General features: G+C 41.6%; 1 protein-coding gene and 1 non-coding gene across 2 annotated transcripts; one reads left to right on the top strand and one right to left on the bottom strand.

The window, feature by feature from the left end:
- Positions 1–836: 836 nt before the first annotated feature.
- On the bottom strand, positions 837–1891 carry Rhoh (ras homolog family member H). The gene has a single exon (XM_008827240.2). The coding sequence runs from the start codon at positions 1802–1804 to the stop codon at positions 1229–1231; it is 576 nt and encodes a 191-aa protein (XP_008825462.1). The 5' UTR covers positions 1805–1891; the 3' UTR covers positions 837–1228.
- A 14659-nt stretch (positions 1892–16550) lies between these two features.
- LOC115069311 lies at positions 16551–16657 on the top strand. Its single transcript, XR_003848586.1, has one exon. It is a non-coding gene; the product is annotated as a U6 spliceosomal RNA (small nuclear RNA).
- The last annotated feature ends 6456 nt before the right edge of the window (positions 16658–23113 follow it).

The raw sequence follows: 23113 nt of genomic DNA on the forward strand, positions 1-23113 counted from the left end.
TTGTATATACTCATGGAATAGTAAAAGCTGAAAATTCTTTCCCCCCTTGTACATATATATATCAGTAGGCATACTTTCCTAATTATTTTAATTTAATCTTAAATCCTGAAGTTAGTAAGTGATATATGATCATGCCAGCTAGTTCAGAGTTTAGATGAAAACAAATATGCCAAATTAACCATCCCAAGACCTGCAACCAGTCAGGAAGCACAGGTCAGAGAAAGCAAGAAGTGGCCCCTGCATTCTGCTGCTTTCACTTTGCACAGAGACTCTAGCCAAAATGTTCCCCTTCCATCTGACTTGGTGAGTGAGAGAGGAATGCTTAGTATGTTACTGGAGTTCTTTGAGTGGCATGTAAGATCATGAATAAAAAATGCTTTTTGGGTTTTTTTTTTTTTGCTTTTGTTTTTGTTTTTTTGAGACAGGATCTTCCCATAGCCCCAACTGGCCTGGAACTCACTATATAAGCCAAGGTGGCCTCAACCTCATAGAAATCCACCTGCTTCTGCCTCCTGAGTGTTGGGATTAAAGGTGTGCACAGCCATACCTGGAGAGAAATGCTTTTCAAAAATATAATTACAGAGAAAAATAGTGATAATTATTTAAAATCATATGGCAGTATTAAAATATGTTGTTATGGAACTGTATTTATACACAACTCTGAATAACAAGGAAATGGGGAATGAATTGCAGGGATTGGTTAATGGTCATTTAAAATTTTGATTTCTGAGAAAAACACAGCACAAAAGTAGTTTCAACCAAATTAAATTCAAGAGTAAATAATAACTCTACAGACACATGGCTGAGCCCCACAAGGTTATTTCCCTCATACAGTAGTTTGCTTTTTCAAGCAAAAGGCTTCCCAGGTGTAAAAACTGACTATATACAAGAGCTATATATTTGGTTATTATTTAAATAAAATGTGTCCTTAAATATGGACTGCTTGGAGAATTCACTTCATTGTCTAAATCAGGATGGTTTTAATTCAAGACAGGACCATTCATTTGGCTTTCCAAGGGAGCTCTCTTGTTGCGCTGGGCAGAGTTCATCTGTAGAATGTAGTTAGTAAAAGCATTCGGTGGCCAACCTCATGGACAACTCTATCCAGAAGGAAAGGCTGTACAAATGTGCCAAGAAAGAGCATCAACCCTCCTGGCTTGCCTCTTTCCCCTCTTTCCCATTAGTCTTTGAGGTACATTCATGAGTGTTGGATACAGGGTCATGGGCTTTAGAAGATCTTGCATTCATTGATGGAGAACAGCCTCCTTCTGTTTCGTCTCCTGGCCTGGTTAACGGCAGTACGGACGGCACACTCAAACACTTGCTGTACCCCTCGGTTGCTAAGGGCTGAGCACTCCAGGTAGCCCTTGGCTCGCACATCCTGGGCCAGTCTCTTCCCTTCTATGGCATTGATGCAGGAGGCCCTGTGGGGCCCCATCTCTCTCTGGTCAGTCTGTGTGGCAACCACCAGCACTGGGGTACAGGGCAGGTTGCTCCTGATCTCACTGATCCACTTGTTCTTCAAGTTCAGGAATGAGCTATGGTTGGCCACAGAGTAGCACATCAGAACTACGTCTGCCTGCTGGTAGGAGAGGGGCCGAATGCTTCTGAAAGCATCATTGCCAGCTGTGTCCCAGAGACCAAGACTGATCTGGATGCCATCCATGAAGACATCCACACCTGTGTTCTCATACACAGTGGGCTTGTAGGCCTCTGGGAAGGTCTCAGAGGTGAAGCGCACCAATAGGGAGGTTTTCCCCACAGCGCTGTCCCCTACCAACACGCACTTGATGGAACTCAGCATCTTCCCAGTCTGAAGTCTTACTTACAAGTCCAAGATCCCAAGGGAAAGAGCCCTCAGTGGGCTGCTACAGCAAGTGCCATCTAGTAAGGAGAAGAAGACCACTGTTTTCAGAGCCAGCAATACTGACGTTGCTTCTGTAGTCCACCCAAGGGAGAAGCAGTGACTACTTGGAAGACCTCTAAAGCTTAATCGCCAACTGAAACAGAAAGAGAAGGGGGAAACTGAATCTTTCCTTTTTGATGATGGGAAGATTTCCTCAATGCTGAACTAATTATAAATGTGAGGGTCCCATGTCAGGGTAGTCACCCAACCCCATCCTTCCCTTTGAGAAAGTAAGCTAGGACCTGTCACTCAACACTCAGCACTCCTGGTCAAGAAACAGGACTGGATTTTGTGCTTAAAATAAGCCCTTGAAGCCGGGCGTGGTGGCGCTCGCTTTTAATCCCAGCACTTGGGAGGCAGAGGCAGGTGGGTCTCTGTGAGTTCAAGGCCAGCCTGGTCTACACAGTGAGTTCCAGGACAGCTGGGGCTAGAGGGAGACCCTGTCTCAAAAAGACTAAAAAAAAAAAAAGCCCTTAAATGTCAGCTACTACATTTGGTGCACACCTGTAATCCCAACACCCAGGAGACTGAGTCAGGAAGATTCTGAGTTCAAGGCCAGCTCAGTTTACACAACAAGAGATCCTGTCTCAAAAAGAAAGAGAGGGACTGGAGAGATGGCTCAGAGGTTAAGTGCACTGGTTGCTCCTGCAAAGGACCTGGGTTCCCAGGACTCATATGGCAGCTAACAACCATCCATAATTCCAGTTCCAAAAGATCCAACATCCTGTAGAGGTACACTTACATACATGCAGGCAAAACACTCATACATATAAAAACAAATAAATAATTTTAAAATAGAAAGAAAAAGAGGAGAAGGGAAGAGAGGGGAGGAGAGAAAAGGCACAATCAAATCAGCCTGGTAATTACAGCAAAAGGAACTGCTCTGATTGCCACATGAAAAAGATTTCAGTTGCCAACCTGGTATGTGAATGACACTTGCAAGCAGCTCTTGACCAACTTTGGCTTCTTGGCGCTGAGAAGGCAGCTGAGCACTTGCCCCTTGGCCTCAGGTTCTAGTGGATCCCAGCCACTGTGGGAACTGTAAGGAAGAAGAAATGTAATGAGGGACAAATACTATTTGCATTTTCCTTCACTTACTGGTTAATCACCCAGTCCTTGGTTTCTGTGGGAATTCATGTTGAAGCAGGAGAAATCACCAGAACACTAACAAGTTTCTGTGATTTTTTTTTTTTTTTTGTAAGGTTGGTTACAAACGGGATGGACCCTCTGGAATTTTCTACACCTTGGAATCAGGCTCTGCTAACTACACAGCAACTTTTAGCACGATGTTTGAACTCTGAGTCTCTGTTAACACATCCATAAGATTGTGGTAACTTTAGAAGCTGCTTTTTTACAAAAAAGTAATTTATTTTATCATATAAACTTATGGGGAATATATACAGTATATAATGACCACATTAGGGCAGTCAGCATTTCCCTTTCTCTCTGCGTTTGTGTTTATATGTTTGTGTGTATATATGTGTGTGTGTGTGTGTGTGTGTGTGTGTGTGTGACCTGTACAGGCACGTTTGGAGACCAGAGGATAATTTTGTGATATCTAATCTATTCTATGCCTTACTTTTTTTTTCCTTCAATGTATTTTTATTGAATTTTTGTGCATTTCATATAAAACATCTTAATCATCTTTATACCTCCTTCCCGATCCATACCTGCCCATAGCCCCACCACCACCACCATATTTCATGCATTCTGTCATTTATGTTAAGGCTTATCAAGTCCAGTTAGTGTACCCAGATGTCCCTAAATGCAAGTTCATCTACTGGGGTCTAGTTGGCCTATTTAGACTCACTCCCTTAAAGAAGATCAGCTCCCCCAGAAGCTGCTTTTAAGAGATGTGAAGATTAAGTTATTTGCTTCTTCAACATTTTTGGACAGCCGTCTATGGATCAGGCACTCTACAAAGTCCCTGGTTAAACAAAATAATTTGGGCCTAACTTTTAAACATGCCTGTATAAATACGGCAGAATCTGAATTTTAAGAAAGAGTAAATAAATCTTTGTAGATCAAAGAGCTCCAGGCAAGGGATTCAGCCTTGTACACAGCATCCTATTTGCAGTATACATTATCACAAAGGCCTGTCCCACTCCAGTTGAAGAAAAGGTCTGGAAGTTCAGAATGAAGTTATTAACACAATCTGACTTTAATAACCTCCCCTGCTAGACACCTTCTAGGCATACTACACATAAAGCACATGCAAGGTGGACCTCTGTATAAGATGATTTTAAAAATCACCCTTCTGAGTCCTAATGTTTCCTCCCAATACTTTTTATATTGTATCAACCCACAGTCTCTAATTATGCATGATAGCTTTTGTAAAGAATTAAATAGTTCGATGATTTTTGCAAATTCATTGTTCTAAACACATAAGTTCTGTGACCTTAGCTGAGTTACTTAACCTGTCTGAATCTTGGGTTTCATCTTAAAAAGTGAGACCAGCCTGGTCTACATAATGAGTTCCAGGTCAGCTGGGGCTACAGAGAGACCTTGTCTCAAAAAAACAAAACAAAGCCAAAAAGAGTGAAGTGACCTTCACACCACAGCCCACTGACACTCAGCAATCACAGTTCCACAAACTGTCAGTTCCATAGCTGTAACTAGTCAGGCAAGATTAGCTTTCTTGGAGGACCAACTAAGACTGAAGCCAATGGGAGGACTTTTATTATCTGACCCGCCCTGTTCTGTGAAGATGGAATGACAGGGTAGGCCTTCAGCAGATGGCCAAATGTGGAGTTGGGGGAGGAGCGGGGAGCACACCAGTCCAGGCTAGAGCAATACCCTATATAGACATAATCTTCAAGCTTCAGCGTGTGTCATGTGCACCCAAGAAGCCACTGTGACCCACACCAGCAGCGTGTAGTAAGTTGTCTGATTTCAATAGAATTTCTCATAAAGTGGGAAATTATCCCTTATTTGGTTTGTGGATGGGAAATAAAAGCAGGTTTTCAGTGGTATTTCATGAGTGACTAACTAATAGGGTATCCCACCTATAGGGCTCTCCATCCAGAAGAGATGTCCTAAGCATCTTCAGATAGCGTAAGGAGTGCCACAGATTGACCAGGTAAATAGCACCTCTAGGGCTTCAGAGTGGAATGACAGCCTTTGATCCCAGCACTCTGAGTCTCAGTAACTTTATTCCTTTTGTCCTTTATTCTCTTCTTACTATTTCCACAGTAAGGGCACCTTCAGCATTTCCATAGTTCAAACACAGAGCCACAGGGGAGGGAGGCTCCATGTGGCAAAAGCAAGAAACCAGGCCCTTCTGTCCACTCTAGCAAAGGAGCAAAGGAGCCAGGAGGGAGCTTAGGGCATGAGGCATCCTGAACACTTCTTCTGAGGGTCTCAACTCTCATCTTGCACCGACAGACACTATTTCCATGAGGATCCCTTATGTAGACAAACTCAGTGCTTCTCTAGTGGTCAGACAACCCGTCCTTCACATACACCCAACTTCTGCCCCTTCTGGAAAGTCTTCCTTGACCCTTCCCCACATCTCCCTTTGCTGCTGTCACCAAGAATCTCACATGTCCTGCCTGCTGAGTCCCTGTAATTCCTTCCCACTGCATATATTTGTCATCACAATTGTCACACTGGTGACAAGCATAGCCTGTCCTTCCCAGGGAATTTGTGGGGATCCAGTGGGAATGAAAACTCACCAGTAAGCAATACTTTCACAAATGCAACTGCCTTCTCCCTTGCTTTGTGAAAAAAGCCCCTTTAGAGCCTCATAGTATAATAGAAGCAAAGATCAAATTGTAACTATTTGGAGGTTTTTTAGTAGATGGGTTTGGTGGAAGTAGCTTACGTTAAGATGTTTATGGAATCCTTGGCCTGTCATTTTTCAAAAACATGGCCCCTCTGGGCTTGGTAGCTCATGCCTGTAATCCTAGCATTTGGGAGGCTGAGGCAGGTAGCCTGGAGTACCAAGTAAAACCCTGTGTCAAAAACAACAGAAGTAAAGAGTCATATAGCAGCTCAGCACAGGCAGGGATGGACCACGGGGAAGGAGAACACACCTAAATAGCGGCCTCCTCAAAGAGCTCTGCACTAATGCCCTTATTTCCTTGTAGAAATTGGTTCTGCCACAAATCTAACACCGGAAAGCCAGCATGCTCCTCAGCAGCCACCTCCAGGCAGTGACTTTCTTCCGTGGGGGAATCCATCACAGCTTGGTAGGGCCCTGGGTGGCAGCAGCAGGTCTGGCTCGGAATGGATGACCCCAGGGTAGCCTCTGACTGTCAGGAAGCCTGAGTGAAATTCAGCAGTCACAAAACAAAATGAAAAGACATGAACAAGAGAGACATTTATGGAGAAGAGGGGGTAGACAGGAGCGGGAGGAAGGTGGGGGATGCAAGTGGTCAGTATGAATTGTATACATGTAATTAAAAAATTAATAAAAATGTAAATAAATAAATAAAATAAGGCCTTGCTTGCAGAGTACCTCTTCTCAAATAGCACTTTAATTCCAGTTTCATTTTGCAAAATTCCATTTCACTAATTCTCAAGTCCACTTTAATAAGTCTCCTTACCCTGTTGCTAATTGCTACAAATGATCATTGAAATTCTGTTTCAAAATCACACAAAGGTCAGACATTCATCAGTTTATTTCTATACACAGATCACCTCTGTTCCAAATGAATCTCCCTCAGGACATTCCTTTTCGGGATATGAGCTGCAACTTTTAATGCCTGCTTTCCAGAGTCAAAGTTCTAAGCAAAATTTATATTCCCAAGCCTAAAGTTTATTTAACTTTATGAGAATTGAATTAAAACAAATGTCACCCTCCAAACCTGAGGTCTCCCATTACTCCAGCATCCTGAGCCTCAAAGCCTCAAAGTCATGAGCACTTGCCCCATTCTCCAGGCCAAGCAAGACCCTTGAAGAGCTGGGGATTTCAACCTGGTGCCTGCTGACCAGATGGAAAGATCTTGGGTGTACCAAGTGGACAGCTGCTTATGCAAAGTTATCCTTTACCCAAAAAATGGGAAGGGAAGGCTAATGCATCAAGGACAGTCATGTCCTTCCATGAGACAATTTCTATCTAGAAATGTGTTCTTTTCTATGCTGTTTATAATAACAGAAATTATCTAAGAATAGATGGCTCTTAAATAAACTAGTTTCTTCCTATAATTGAGGTCTTTTAAAATAACAATGTGGAAGGGTAGAAACTGAAACAGGAACAGACTTCCTATGCTAAACGGGGACAATGGGCTTCAAAATGATTCAAAATGGCACAGTGTGATTCCGGAGGTGGAAGAGTCTAGATTTATCCATATGAACATGCTAAGTTGGATTGTTCCTAGAATCCTAAGAGATCCTCATTTTCTTCACTTTACTGATGTGCATTTAAGAATACATTTACTAACCCAGGCATAGTGGCACACACCTTTAATCCCAATACTTGGGAGGCAGAGGCACACGGATCTCTGTGAGATCGAGGCCAACCTGGTCTACATAGTGAATTCCAGGCCAGTTGTGGCTACAGGGAGACTCTGTCTCAAAAAGGCCAAAAAAGAAAAAAAAAAGAATACCTTTACTAAAATAAGCACGTCTTATTTGTACAATTTCTGTGTATTATTATTTGTGTGTGTGTGTGTGTGTGTGTGTGTGTGTGTGTGTGTGTGTGTGTGATGCTAGGGATCAAACCCAAGGCGTATGTGAAGCAAGTGCTCTGAGCTACATCCCCAACCCAACTTGTACAGTTTTAGAGAAGTGTCTTGTATGTGTTGTTTTGCTTGTGTTTAGTTTGGGCTTTGAAAGGAAAGCAGAGGCTGAGCTGGTCCCTTAAAGCTAAAGAAACTTTCTGGGCTGAGGATGTAGCTCAGTGGTAGAATGCTTGCCTAGCATGTATGAGGCTCTGGGTTCAGTCCTTTAAAATGTAGATTTTCTGAGAGTCCACATCAGAGTCTTTGATTCAAATATAATTTCTAGCTCTGGACAGCTGCATTTGTTTAACTCTCTTGGAAGCACTCTCGTTTCTGGCTCCTGGTTAAAGGTTAGCTCCCCCCTCTCCTCCACTCAAGCCTCCTCTCCTTTCTTCCTGCTCATCCAAGAATTCTTACATATTAAAAATTTTTAATATCTCCTGGGTATTAAACAACATTGAGGATCTATTGTTAATTTGTCAGGCAACAATAATTTTTTGATTGTACAAGTTAAGCATCCCTACCGAAAATATAAAATCTGAAATGTTCCAAAATCTGAAACTTTAAAAATTTTTTTACATTTATTATTTGGGGGGTGAGGGGGGTGCCAGGTCAGAGGCAAACTTTTGGGTGTGGTTCTCTCTTTCCACCATGTGGGTTCCAGAGATCAAACTCAGGCAATTAGGCTTGGTAGCAAGCACCTTTACTCACTGCACCATCTCATTGGCCCAGAATCTCAAACTTTTTGAACACTAGCATAAAGCCCTATATTGAAGATTCCACACCAAGAAACTTTGTTTCATGAACAAAATTATTTAAAATACTGTGTACTATTCCTTCAGCTATATATATAAAGTATATATTAGAACATTAATGAATTTTATATTGACACTTGGGTCTCATTTCCAATGTATGTAATTTATATACACACAAATATTCTGAAGTCTAAAAACAAAACCTGAAATTTAAAACACTTCCGTCTCAAGCAAGTTAGATAAGGGATAATCAGCACACACACACGCACACACACACACACACACACACACTCATACTCACATATACATAGATATACACACTCACACATTCTCTCTCTCTCCCTCTCTCTCATACACACACAGACATTTCTTAACTGAGAGAGACGCTGATATATTTGTAGGTGAAATAAATACAAAATCTATGTATTTTATATCACTCTAGAAAGCAACAGCAACAAATAAGGAAGTAAGGGCGATGGATGAAGTAAGATTGGAAAAGAGTTGATAACTGTTGAAGTGGAGTGATGACATGAACAAACATTAGTATATTTTCTACTTTTGAGTTATGCTCAAAAAACTTTAAGTTAAATGCTTTAAGCAGGGTCAGCAAAATGGCTCAGTGGGTAAGGGCACCTGCCATCAAGCCTGATGACGCGAATTCAATCCTGGGACCCACATTGTGGAAGGAGAGAACTGACTCCCACAAGCTGTTCTCTGACCTCCACATATACATCATGGCACTGCACTGCCCCTCACAAATAAATGAATAAATAAATATTTAATTTTAAGGTGTTTTAAAAATTTTTTTTTAATTTAAGGTGTTTTTAATTTTTTTTTAAATTTTAAGGTTTTAAACAGTCTTTTGTACATATTATTATTAATAACAATAAGGCATATTTTACACTTTTTGTGGGGGGGACAGGGTTTCATTATGTGGCCCAAGCTGACCTTAACCCTATAATCCTCTTGCCTCCTGAGTGCTGTGATTACAGGTCTGTGTCACAATGCCTGGTTGATATAATGCTTTTTTAAAAGTATTTGGAGAAATGTTGGGACAGCAAGTCACAGGCTCCTGACAGAGCTATGCACAGGCTTAGAGCCTGCCTCCTGGTGGAGGGCTGTGGAGAAGGACGAGCCACAGGCCTGGTTAAGGATCCTGAAGAAAACCTTGTGCTTCAAGTTCAACCTCTATTTGCATCTCTTGAGATACCTGGGGCTACTCTCCAGAAGGAAAAGCTACACCTAGAATGTAATCCAGCCAAAGGATGTTCTCCAAGTTTCTTCTCAATTGGTAAAATTTTAACTTCCAAACTGGTACCACTGCATTCACTAACTTCCTTAGACCCCTCTGCCCTAATGCTGCAGAATTGACTGTTTGCAAAAAGCAGAGAAAGTCATAATGAAAATAAAAAGAAAAGGAGAGAAGATGTGTGAACCCCTCAAAACTGGGTCACAAATCAAAGTCACTCCTAGTTGGAGGGGGACCCTCTGCCCTGGGGGTCTTTAGCTTTTAGGATTCAGTGTTCCTCCCCCCTCCCCTTTAGATTTAAAGTGGCTAGGCTAGCTCCCTCTCTGACTTTGACTTACTGTAAAAACATGACCTCTACTTGATGTCCAACTAGAGTTGTACCAAGTCTTAGACCCCTCCCAGCTTTCCCACATCATCTGTGACTAAGGGAGGCACCACGTGCTAGGGGTTCCCTGTGACCTCTCCCCATCATCCAACACCTGTTCAGCCAGTAGTGGTAGACAGTTCTGCCTCTGACTTGCTGGCCCCATCAGAATAAAAATGGTCTCCCCTTCTGCTGATTTCTCACTTTCCCTAGATCATCTCTACATATATTTATTTTCTGATTATAAAACCACACACATGGAACATTGCAAAAACATGAACAATCTAAAGCATAAGGCAAAAACAATTGCCACCTACAACCAAGAGCTGTATAACATTAGTATGTATTGTCCTATTGTGGTTTTTTTCCCCCAGCACTTCACCTTTTCTCAAAACTAATACTATCCTTAACAGACTTCTTTTTTTAAGTGTTTTTTTTTTTTTTTTTTTTTTTTTTTTTTTTTTTTTTTGAGCCAGGGCCCTGGGAAGCCTGGATTGGTCACTCACTATTTAGCTAAGGATGACCTTGAACTTCTGATCTTCCTGCCTCCACCTCCCAGTGCTGGGTTGCAATGGAGCATCACTTCCTAATTTTTGCAGTGCCGAAGATCAAACCTGGGAAGCACTCTATCCACCGAGCTTCACCCCCAACTCCCTTTATTTAACATTTATATTATAAATATAAATAACAACTGTCGTAACTCCATTTCCAGAGGAATCTGACACCTTCTTCCGACCTCCATGGGCGTTGCATGACACAGGTGCACTTACATGTAGGCAGTACACTCATATACATAAAATAAAAATAATAAAAAGTAAAATATTTATAATTTATTAACCAGTTGCCTGTTGTTGAATATTTTAATTGCTCCAAATTTTACAATAACATTAAGTGAACACTTGCATATAATTTTGTAAATATGTGATTATCTCTTCAAGATGAATAATAAGAGCAATTACTGGAACAAAAAGGATGAAAACTTAGGCCAATGGATTTAAGTGTGTATGAGTGTCATTTCATCACAATATTGATTATCAACTATCTATGGGTATAATATTTGATATTTTACTGTGTTTTCAATTGCATCTCATTTGTAATTGGTGAAAATTAAATTCCCTTCTCTTTTTTATTATGTGCGCCTCTCTCTTTTTCATCCATTCATTTTCTTTCTTTCTTCCTTGGTTTTTTGTTTTTGTTCTGTTTTGATTTTGAGACAGTGTCTTGCTATAAAGCCCAGGCTGACTTGAAACTTGGGGCCATTCTACCTCAGTCTTCCAAGTACTGGGGTTACAGGTGTACACCACTGTGCCTAGAGTAGAAATCTTTTTTATTTGTTTTCTATTTGTTTTTCTTTCTTTTTCCTTTTTACATTGCTGGGGATTGAGCCCAGAGTCTTATACATGACAGAAAAGCACTGTGCCACTGAGCTGCATCCTGAGTTCTTTGTTTTCTTTCCTAAATCATCTACTTTTATCATCCAAGCAAGACAGCTATCGTTTCTTAATGTTGTTTTAAAATTGTTTTCTGGATTAAGGATATTAGCTCTTGATTAAATGTGTTATGAATTTTTGGTGTGGCTATGTATTCTGGGAATTCCCCTGATTCCTGGTACTCTCTCATCACTGAGAACCCCCAATCTGCAGGGTAACAAGTCCCCCACTGTGGAAAGAAACTTGGTCTGATGAAAGGATTAAAAGGTCATCAAATTCAACCCACTCGTTTCCCCTGCAAGGCAGCCAAGAAGTGGTTCAGCTGCAGAGACTCCAACCAAGGCATGGAACCTGCTGAGTCAGCACACTTTCCATCTCCACAAGATCTTTGCAAATGCATGTTAGGTCACTTCTTTTTCTTTTTCTTTCTTTCTTTCTTTTTTTTTTTTTGATTTATTTACTTTTACTTTATGTGTATGAGTGTTTTGCCTGCATGTCTGTAAGTGCATCTGTGTCATGCAATGCTCACGGAGGTCAGAAGACATTGGATCCCCCGGAACTGGAGTTGCAGGCAGCTGTTCGCCACCGTATGGGTGCTGGGAATCAAACCCAGGTCCCCTACAAGAGCAGTCAATACTCTTAACCACTAAGCCATCTCTCCAGCTCTCTTTTCTTTAATATTTTAAGCACAAAGTCCCTATAGTTAGCTAACTATTCCAAATTATCTAGTCCAAATTAACTTATTTTGCCTTTTTCTTTTTTCCCAGAGAAATATTTTATTATATACTGGTGACCTTTTTAATCAAAAGGTGGCTCCCGGTTCTAATATAAAATTACTCTCCAGACAGCAATTGCCTTTCTCATTGACTTCCTTCCCAGACAGATCTCTCATTCAGGTAATCATTAAGCTGTCCAAGTCCTCTAGAATTAGGATAAACCCTTAATTTAAATTTACGAATTGTTTCGGTGATGCAAGAAGCCGGGGCATTTGGCTCTGGACGTTTAGCCAAGAGCACTGAGCAGAGTGTGGTGATTTTGTTTTAGTGTGAACATCCAATATTTCTGATCTACAAAGGGCATGAGTATGGAGTCTGAGGTACACTGTCATCTCCCTCACTGATTAACAGCATAACCTCAGGCGAGTCATAGAACCGGAGTTGCAAAGTGTGAATTAGAACGTGTAGTTTGTAGGACTTTTAAGGTAATTGAGAGAAATCTGTCTCCTACACCTCGCTGAATGCCCAACCATTGGCAGATAACGGCAAACACTAGCATTTGCCAGACATTGTTTTAAGTGCTTTATAAAAATTGCTTTATTCCATAATGACAACGCTTTATGTTCAGTATCAGTTTTGTCTCAGTTTACAGCTGGGAACAATAAGGCACAGAGAAGTAATGGGCCTTGCCCAAGATGACAACTAGCCAGGGGGAGCACTGGAGTCTGAACACCACAGTCTGCTGCAGAGCCTATTTATTGTCTGTCCCTTCTGTCCCCTCTATTCCCTTAGGATAGGCCTACCTACCCTCATAATCTTAATGAAACTAGGATTCTAAAATAAAGACAGCGTGAAGAAGGAACACTGGAAAGACATTTTCCAGCTTATGGGTGATTTCTTTATCACTTTAGGCCTGATTTCTAGTGAATAGAGGTCTTTGACCACATTCATACGTCCTGGGTGTACAGAAAACTGACATCTTCTGAATGTGGTGGCATACACCTATAACCCCAGTAATGGAGAGGCTGAGGTAGGGGATAGGAAGTTTGAGGTCAGCCTGAGCTACCAGCAAGTTTAAGACTAGTCTGGGTTATAGGCCAGCTTCAGCTACATGGTAAGACCCTGTCTCAAAATAACCAATGGCTGGGAATGTCACTCAGTGGCAGAACATTTGCCAAGCATGCACAAGGCTCTGGGTTCAGTCCCCAGTACAGTGAAGCAACAACAACAACAACAAAAAAAAACAAAACAAAAAAAAAACCAGAAGTCCAGAAGGTCATCGGACAAAATTCAGTGGAATATATTTAACAGAGCTGAATACCTTTAACCTCCCTTCTCTATATGGCAAAATTATTTCTCAGAACATTTTCTTGATTTAATATTTAGCTTTAGAGTAAGTTATAATTTTTGAGAAAAATACATTTCAATTTTAAAATACTATAAATTATTTCATGTATGAACTAAAATGTGCTCTTATTAATCAAGGTGGTCTAGAATAATAAAAGTGACTCCAGACCTGCTTCCTGGTCTCCATAGCCACTGTGCTATCGTCACTGACTGGTGATCTACTGTTCAAGCCCAGGCATGTATAAAGCCATGGGTCTGGGAGATGTAATTTATCCCCCAAAGTTCTAATGAAATATACTCATACCACTAAGAACTGAGGGCTGGAGAGATGGTTCATTGGTAAAGAACATGTGGTACTCTTCCAGATAACCAGAGTTCAAATCCTACCAGCCACATCAGGCAACTCACAACCCCCTTAACTCCAGCTCCAGGGAAGTCAACACCTTCACCCCCTGAAGACACATTCACTCATGTGCACAATGCACCCACACACAGACACACAGACACACACACACACACACACACACACACACACGTAATTAAAATAATAAACCTACTGGGCGTGGTGGCGCACGCCTTTAATCCCAGCACTTGGGAGGCAGAGGCAGGCAGATCTTTGTGAGTTCGAGGTCTACATAGTGAGTTCCAGGACAACTGGGGCTACAGGGAGACCCTGTCTCAAAAAGACAAAAAAATAAAATAAAATAAAATAATAAACCTAAACCTTTTTTAAAAAGAGACTCTGAGACAGGTGTGTGGTGCTCACTTGTAATCACAGCACTTGGGAGGCCAAGACAGTTGGATTGACATGAGTTTAGGGCCTGCCTAGTCTACACAGCAAGTACTAAACTGGGCAGAGCTACATAGCAAAACCCTATCTTAAGAAAGGAGAGAGAGAGAGAGAGAGAGAGAGAGAGAGAGAGAGAGAGAGAGAGAGAGAAGAGAAGAGAGAGAAAAGAGAGAAAAGAGAGAAAAGAGAAGAGATTAGAAGAGCAAAAGGGAGAATCATTTCCTCTGACTCTACCTTTGCCAGGCATGGTGCTCATGAAACGCAGACCCACATTGGTCTTACTATAGTTTTTAAATTCTCTAGAAATTATACAGACCTTTATGGCCTGGCACCACCCCATTCTTTATGCCTCTGCTAGTACCCACCAAATGCATATACCCTTTAACCAGCAATTTCACTTATTTGAACATATTGTGCTGGTATACTTACATGAGTAGTCAAGGCATGTGATATTTCTATTGCTGCCGTAGTCATAGCAGCAAAAGAAATAACTGAATAGTCCATGAAGAGACAGTAGTTAAATGAATGATGCCACTTCCGTACAGTGAACTGTTATGTGTCATTAAAAAGAACTAAGTCAGCCCTTATGCATTGCCCAGGAGTGTATACTATTCTACTAACTGAGAAAGTGAGTTCTTGAAAAGTTTTTGTGACGGACCCCACTTATGCACAACAAAAGGTACAGACCTAATCCAGTGACCATGGTGAGATCTACCTTCCCTTGCCCCAAAGGATGCTGGTCTAGAGAGAGAAAAAGACAAGAGCAACATTCTACATGTAAAAGAACTTGCTCTCAGCAATAAGGGACATCAGACTCTCTGGGGAGGTTCACCTCAGTCTACACCTGTAGAGAAATCTCCCCTAGGAACATGGCAGCTACTCCCTAAAGTGTCCAAGAAATATGAGGAACAAAGAGAAGCTGTCAGTAAACACTTGTCAGACTTTCTTAGGCTTTTTAAATCCCCTTTCGGAATACAGACATAAGTTATTTTTATATAGCTTATATAACAAATATAATACACAGCTACATGATTTAATGTCTCCCTAGACTCAGCAGTTGATTAAGTTCTTGATCAGAAAGATCAGGAAACTAAGAAACAAATTTGTAACATCCCTAAAATCCCCATAATACTCTAGAACATGGTCTAATCCATTGCTTATATATAATGTTCTATTAACATTAAATTAAAAATTCATAGAAGTCTGAAAAAAAATGACAGAATGTCTGTCTTTGATTGGCTTTAACCTGGGCCTACTTTTTACAAGCCCTAATGAAGACAGAAGATTATAAAGAAAATGTTAATGTGGTTTAGACTGGCTCTAGAGGTTTAATTTTTTTTAACTTTGTTAATAATGTCTCTAACCTCTCTATAGATGTGATCTTGTGGAAAGTGGTAATGTGAAGGCCACTCGAAGGCCGTATGGTGTGGCTGCATTTCTTGATGTTAAGGCCCCATAAACTGGGACCTTAGAAAATAAAGTTCTAAATCAAACTAAGGAAAAGCAAAATGCTGCATATAAATGACCTTGCTCTCGGCTTCCTCCTGCACAAAAATTAAAATGTGAGTGGACTAAGGCTGCGAGACAGGTAAATGGAAGATGCCAGGAGAATTCTGAGGACAATATTAAAGTCTGCCAGGGTGGTGAGATCCAGACAAGTGATGTTTGACGGTCTTGGAGGAGAGAAAGGCAAGGGGAGGGTGGACCAGCAATAAGCAGAGAAAGTGACCAGGGCCAAGGTAGATGCTTAAGAAAAGTCTACATTCATTGGATGTTGTGGGTAAAGCACAGGTGGAAGATGACACTGGAAAGGGGCACTGAAGCTGATTTGTGACCAGTCCTTTGTACCACCTGAGCCACCTCACTCCGTTCCTGTGTCCCAATGCACCAACAATGTGACATCTCTTGAGCCCTCCTGCCCTTCCCTGCCTGACAGCCTTGACCATGTTCCTCTCATCTCCTGGTGCATGATCTTCCCTGCTCTCCTGGTAAACCGTCACCAGTCCAACAGTCGGCCCAGATGCCTTCTCTTCCACAAAGCTTTCCAGAACTCCCAGTAAGCATTGTTTTTTCACTATTGTAGAAAATTATTTAATAATGTAGGAGGAAATATATGGTCACATTGTTACATTAGAAAAAAGTTCAAAATAATATGTATAACAGAATCTTGGCTTTTTAGTACTGGAGGGGAAAAGAAAGGAACAATAGATCAAAATATCGATAGCTCTTACGCTTGTGTGATTACAGTTTTCTATATTTTCTAATTTTCCTTCATTAGTATATACTACTTCTGTAAAAGAAAAAGTTAGAGAAATAAAATATTGTGATACACGCTCACTTAAGCAGCACATATACTAGCACTGGACCTATACAGAAAAGATTGACATGGCCCCTGGGCAAGAATGACAAGCAAATTCATGAAGCATTCTTTTTTTGAAACAGGGTCTTCCTGTAGCCCAGATGACCTAGAACTTGCTATGTAGACCAGGTTGGCCTTAATCTCACAAAGATCTTCCTGCCTCTGCCTCCCAAGGACTGGGATTAAAAGTATGTACCACCACACCTAGAGAATTCCATATTTTTAAAGGAAAAAAATCTTGTGGTGTTTTTGTAATAAAATATATAAGCATGCCCTGCAGTTCCTTCCTGTAAAGAGGTAACATTTGCTAGTAATTTGAATGGTCACGCTCAAGAAAATGTGGTGCAGAAAGTCTGAGTCAGGACCAGCCAGACTAGTAAAATGGCCTTGGACAAGACCAGAACCCACCATTCATCCCGACAAAGTTGTTGCCTCACCTGTCAGACTGGTGAGCAAGTCTTACTAGGTCTGTAAGTTTCTCTTAGCGGTTCTGGAACCCTCCCCCAGCAGGGCTTTTTCATAGCCCACTCCAATTTAAAACAAAAAGAGAACATGCCAGTTGTGGTCTGCAATCTCATCACCTTGGATATGAAAGCAGGAGGATCAAGAGTTCATGGCCAACCTGGGCTACATAGTGAGTTCTAGGCTAGCCGAGGCTACATAGCAAGACCTTGTCTCACAAAACCAAAACAAAACCCACAATATAAAATACCAGAAAACAAAACAAAACACTTGAAATATTCCAGTGATTTGGACTATGATCAGATCATCCTGTTCAGCATGCTAGAAAAATTCCCAGGTTGGGATGGGGGGGTACAGCTAGGGAGATGACTCAATTAGTATGAGTGTTTACCATGTACTAAGAACTGGAATAGTTATATGGGTTAAAATCTTAAAGATCTTCTAAAAACTTCATATCTCCAAAGTTCAGTCACTTGACCACCATGTTCATCATTTCTGCCACATCTCTGAACTATCTTAACATTCTTTTTGGGGGGGGAGGGGCTTTTTGAGATGGGTCTCCCTGTAGCCCTAGTTGGCCTATAACTCACTATGTAAACCAGGCTGGCCTCAATCTCACAGAGATACACCTGCTTCTGCTTCCCAAGTGCTGAGATTAAATGTGTGCACCTGGTCTTGATATTCTTTTATTTTTTTTAATATTTTATTTATTATGTGTATGAGTGTATTGCCTGCATGTGTGTGAGTGCACCCGTGTCATGCAATGCTGCAGAGGTCGGAAAAGGGCTTCGGATTCCCTTAGAACTGGAGTTAAGGACAGGTCCTCTGCAAGAACAGTCAGTGCTCTTAACCTCTAAGCCATCTCTCCAGCCCCCTAATTATTTATTTTTTAAATAGTTTATTATAGCCGGGCGTGGTGGCTCACGCCTTTAATCCCGGCACTCGGGAGGCAGAGGCAGGTGGATCTCTGTGAGTTCAAGGCCAGCCTGGTCTACGTAGTGAGTTCCAGGACAGCTGGGGCTACAGGGAGACCCTGTCTCAAAAAGACCAAAAAATAGTTTATTATTTTTATTTTACGTGTATGAATGTTTTACCTATATGCATGTAGGGGCACCACGTATGTGCAATGCCAGCAGAGGCCAGAACAGGGTGTCTATCCCCTGGTACTGGAGTAACAGATGGTGGTTAAGTGCCATGTGGATGCTAAGAACTGAACCCAAGTCTTCTGCAAAAGCAGCCAGTGCTCTTGACCACTGAACCATCTCTCCAGCCCCTTACTTGATATTTAAGAATCAACTATAAATGAACTTAAATAATCCTGCTCTAAGCAATTAAATGTATAAAATCATGGATTTGATTGTTGATTACATTTATTTTCTGAAAAAAAATGAAAAGAAATGCATACTTAAAGTTATTTCTTTAACCATGCTGACTCAGCATTCAGGAGGCTGAGGCAGGAGGAGTATCATGAGCTCAAGGCCAGCCTGGGCTATGTAGTGAGTTCAAGGACAGCCTGGACTACAGAGTGAGACTGTCTCAAAATAAAAAGTGGGGATTCTCAAATGTTTGCCACGTTGTACACTGTGCCTGGGGAAACACTTCGGATGCAGTCCTCAAAGTTTCCAGCTAAAGGGCTGGAGAGATGGCTCAGTAGTTAAGAGTACACACTGCTCTTGCAGAGGACCTGAGTTTGGTTCCAAGGCACCCTTTGTCAGGCAGCTCATGACCACCTGTAACTCCAGCTCCAGGGGTGTCTGATGTCCTCTTCTGGCCTCCACAGGCACCTGCATTCACATGAACATACCTATACACATAATTAAAAATAAAAATAAAATCTTTCTAAAAAGTTCTTATCTAAGAAAACTGACAGTCAGAGAAGCAAGCCTCTGCCCCAAAAGACTCATAATTGTATGGGAAGGTTTTAGGATTCTATTGTGTGTGTGGTTTTTAAAATACTTTATTATTTTTATTTTTATGAGTGCATTGCCCACGAGTATAAGTGCACCTGTGTCATGCAATGTCCATGGCAGTCAGAGAAGGCATGAATTCCCCTGGAACTAGAGTTATGGATGGTTGTTAGCCACAGTGTGGGTGCTGGGAATTGAACTCAGGTCCTCTCCAAGAGCAGTCATTGTTCTTAATCACTGAGCCATCTCTCCAGCCCCATGTTGATTTTTACATAGTCACTGGTCTCTCTAAGAATGATATTCATAATTCAGCTAACCCATAGGCAAGTAGAGGAGTGATTCTCTGTGTCGGCCAGCTTGTTTCTCATACGTTGATGGAGGAGAAACACCGAGAGTGATAACCTTGAATCTTTTGATCTTTGTTGGAGACATCAAGAGACGGCAACACTGAGTCAGCACTCCATGAAGACACTGTTCTGCTCTTGTGTGGCTCTGGTTTAGTCATCATTTAGTCAAATAAAGCACTTCCTTACCTTTTTCCACTGAGGGTTTAATGTTACCTATATTTGGAACAAATAAAAACTTTACTGAGGAAATCTGAAGTGGTCCATCTCATCAGACATTTTAAATTCCATAAACAGTTACTGGAAAGATAGCTCAATGGTTAAAGGCACTGGTTGTTCTTGCAGGGGACCTAGGTCCAATTCACAGCGCTCACATGGCAGTTAACAACTCTAGTTCTAGGGGATCTGATGCCCTCTTTTGGCCTCATTGCATGACATGGATGCACTTACATACTTGTAGGGAAAACAGTCATACACAGAAAATAAAAAGAAACTTTAAAATAGAATAGGGGCTGGAGAGATGGCTCAGAGGTTAAGAGCACTGGCTGCTCTTGCAGAGGACCTGGTTTTTATTCCCAGTACCCACATGGAAGCTAACAACCGTCCATAACTCCAGTTCCAGGGGAATGGAATGCCAACTTCTGACCTCTGTGGGCATTGCATGACACAGGTACACTTACATACATGCAAGCAATACACTCATTCACACAAAAATTTTTAAAATAATAATAAAATATATAAGAAATATGAAATAATTTAATTTCTGTATTTTTTTAGAACAATAAGCTAACCTATCATCGACTTAATAAAATATCACTCTAAATCCATGCTCTGATGATCCCAAATCAAGTCAAAGGAGCTTCCTGGAGCAAAGTTTTTATTAGTTGAAACTCAAAGCAAATAGCTTCAGACTAGCAAGAAGGAAAGCTATGATTTGATGATCAGATGTTGGTACCCAGTTATGTCCAGCTGTAGGTTTTGTTCTTAATATTACATCTGAATAAAAAAAAATACTAAAAATACTGCACAAGATATAAAAAAGCTGTCTCCTCATAAGTATCAAAAAGCTGAAAGCATCACAAGGAACTGTCAGGCTGTGAGAAAAGGAGAACGCAATGAGGCCAGGGACTTTTGTGAGCCAAAAGAAACAGCTGTCAAATGAAAACTGGCTGCGACCTGATGGCTCTGGGGGCAAGAGTGACAGACATCAATGTGCAGCCTCCACCCAGGTAGAAAACTAATAGAGCCCAACAGGGCCAGGTCAGCTGGAACCTCGGAGGGCACACCCATCAGAAGTAACCCCACCTCTTCCCCCAACCCCTAGAAACCTGAGGGAGGCCTGGTCTAGACTCTAGCTAGAGCAGAGAGGGAAGGAAGATGTGCGTGAAAGATGGCACTCCATCAAATCCTCTCTGAAAAAACACGTTTTCATCTTAGGCCTTGGAAAATTTATGTAAGAAAATCCTTTCAAAGACAGTACGGCACATACAAGCGCCATTTTAAAATCATATTAATGCCTTTAATCCCAGCACTTGGAAGGCAGAGGAAGGCAGATCTCTGTGAGTTCAAGGCCAGTCTGGTCTACATAGTGAGTTCCAGGACAGCTGGGGCTACAGGGAGATCCTGTCTCAAAAAGACCAAAAAAAAAAAAAATCATATTGAGGTATATGTTACCACCTAAAGCAGGAGTGACCATAGTTGAAGGCTTTTTGGTGTTTGAAATTAGTGTCTATTCCTCCCATTCAAGACTCCATTGGGCTCAGATTTCTGACAGTCCTGTTGTATAATGATGAGAACCTTTCTGAATACACATGGTGCTGTTTGAAAGAAAGTAGGCAGCCTTACCAAGTAGCATCCATCTTTTTAAAAATACCCAACCCTCATTTAAAAATACCCAACCCTCAGGTATTTTATTATATCACCAAAAAGCAGACTAGTATACCATACCAAAAGTGCCACCCATACCACAGCCCACTGACCAAATATACAATAAGGAGTTTCAATAACATGGATGTCACAAACCAACACTGTGCTTTGAGCATTTGAGCTTCTAAAGCAAAAGAACTAGAAAGGGACATTATAACAGAGAACTTCAGGGCTGTCCTTCAAGGCAGTTGTCCCAAGATTACACAGAGCTGAGAACAATCACTCTTCTTAAGTACCATGTAGAATTCTTATTTCCTTTACCTCTGACCAGAGTGACTTGACAAACTATGTACTAGAATGTGTTGTTACTGGTTCTCTCAATCAGATCCCAATATGGGCTTATTTGTTGTTGTTACATTTTGTATGAATAAATCTTAGCTGTGTGTGTGTCTGTGCGTATCTGTGTCTGTATGTGTTTGTATATGGGGTTTATCTGTGATGTATATGATGTGTGTGTGTATGTATGTGTGTTTGTGTGTGTGAGAGAGAGAGAGAGAGAGAGAGAGAGAGAGAGAGAGAGAGAGAGATCAGGTACTAGAGTGAGATCCACACATGGTGGATCAGAAGCAAAGTCCAAGGAATCTTTGCTATCTTGAGGTTGGCTCCCACTGGGTAGACTCTGTCCCTGCTTCTATGACTAGTGTGTATATGATCACTTAGGCTTCTTTTCTCCATTACATGAAAAATTTATTATCTTTCCCCTCCCTTTACTTATCTTCTCCTGGCTGGACTCCAGGTCTTAACCATGAGTCACTGCTATCTGTACACAGTGCAGTACAGAGTATTCTGCCCCCCCCCCCCCCCCCCCTTTTTTTTTTTTAGATAGGATCTCCTATAAGCTCTAGCTGGCCTGGAACTCACTATGTAGACCAGGATGGCCTGGAGCTCACAGAGATCCATCTACCTCTGCCTCCTGAGTGCCGGGATTAGAGGTGTGAGCCACCAAGCCAGGCTGGGCCTCTCATTTTTAAGAACTTCAAAGCAGAGACCTCTACTAAGATCCCTACAGCAAGTGGATAGTGGTTAGGGTGGAAACTCACACCTGGTCAAAACAGAGAAAGTAAGTGTCTATGAGTGTTCAGCCACAAATGGGACATCTATATCATCCCATATCCTCAAGGCTCAGGGACTATTGCAGACAAGAGGGTAGAAAGATTGTAAGAGCCAAAAATTAGGGAGCATTGAGGCAAAGCAATGTTTTCTGACATGACATGACATGACATGACATGACATGACATGACATGACATGACATGACAGGAGTGCGGCACTCATGAACTCACAGCAGCTGTGGTTACCTACACAAGACCTGCACAAGATCAAGCCAGTCAACATTCCTGCATGGAAGGAGGAGGGGGTCATGTGCCCCCCACCGTTAGCTAAGGTGCTATTAACAGTTGATGGCTGTTGGGGAAGGGAGAATCGGTTTTCTTCAGGGATGTGGCCCCACACAAATATGGACAACAGGAAATTAGGAGGGATGCAAATGCATCTGGGAGGAGCTATCAGAAGGAGCTGGGGGTGAATATGATCAAAATACATTGTATGAATGTACAAAATTCTCAAAGAATTAATAAAAATATTATTTCAAGAGGAGACCCCCCAGCACACTTCTTGCTCTGGAGCTATCAAGAAGCTCTGTCTAGGAGAATCCTCTCTGCAGGGAGAGGAAGCAGGTCCTGATGGAGAGTTGCACCTGCCACCCCCATGCAGAGGGAGCAGGAAAGTCTGCGCCTCAGGGTTTGGAGACAAGAGGCACAGCAGGCATTCAGCAGGGGACCACCTTACCAGAAGGTCCCCCATCAGGAAAGATAAGATGACCCTGCACACCTGATAGCTGCGTTAACTGAATAGTCTGTCTCTTTGCCTGTGTTGAAAAGTAAATGTGCTCTGAAGG

Source organism: Nannospalax galili, unplaced genomic scaffold (genome assembly GCF_000622305.1).
Source record: "Nannospalax galili isolate Female #2095 unplaced genomic scaffold, S.galili_v1.0 scaffold772, whole genome shotgun sequence".
Taxonomy (NCBI): Eukaryota; Metazoa; Chordata; class Mammalia; order Rodentia; family Spalacidae; genus Nannospalax; species Nannospalax galili.

Coding starts and splice junctions, on each gene's coding strand:
- Rhoh (XM_008827240.2), bottom strand. CDS start 1,804: ATGCTGAGTTCCATCAAGTGCGTGTTGGTAGGGGACAGCGCTGTGGGG.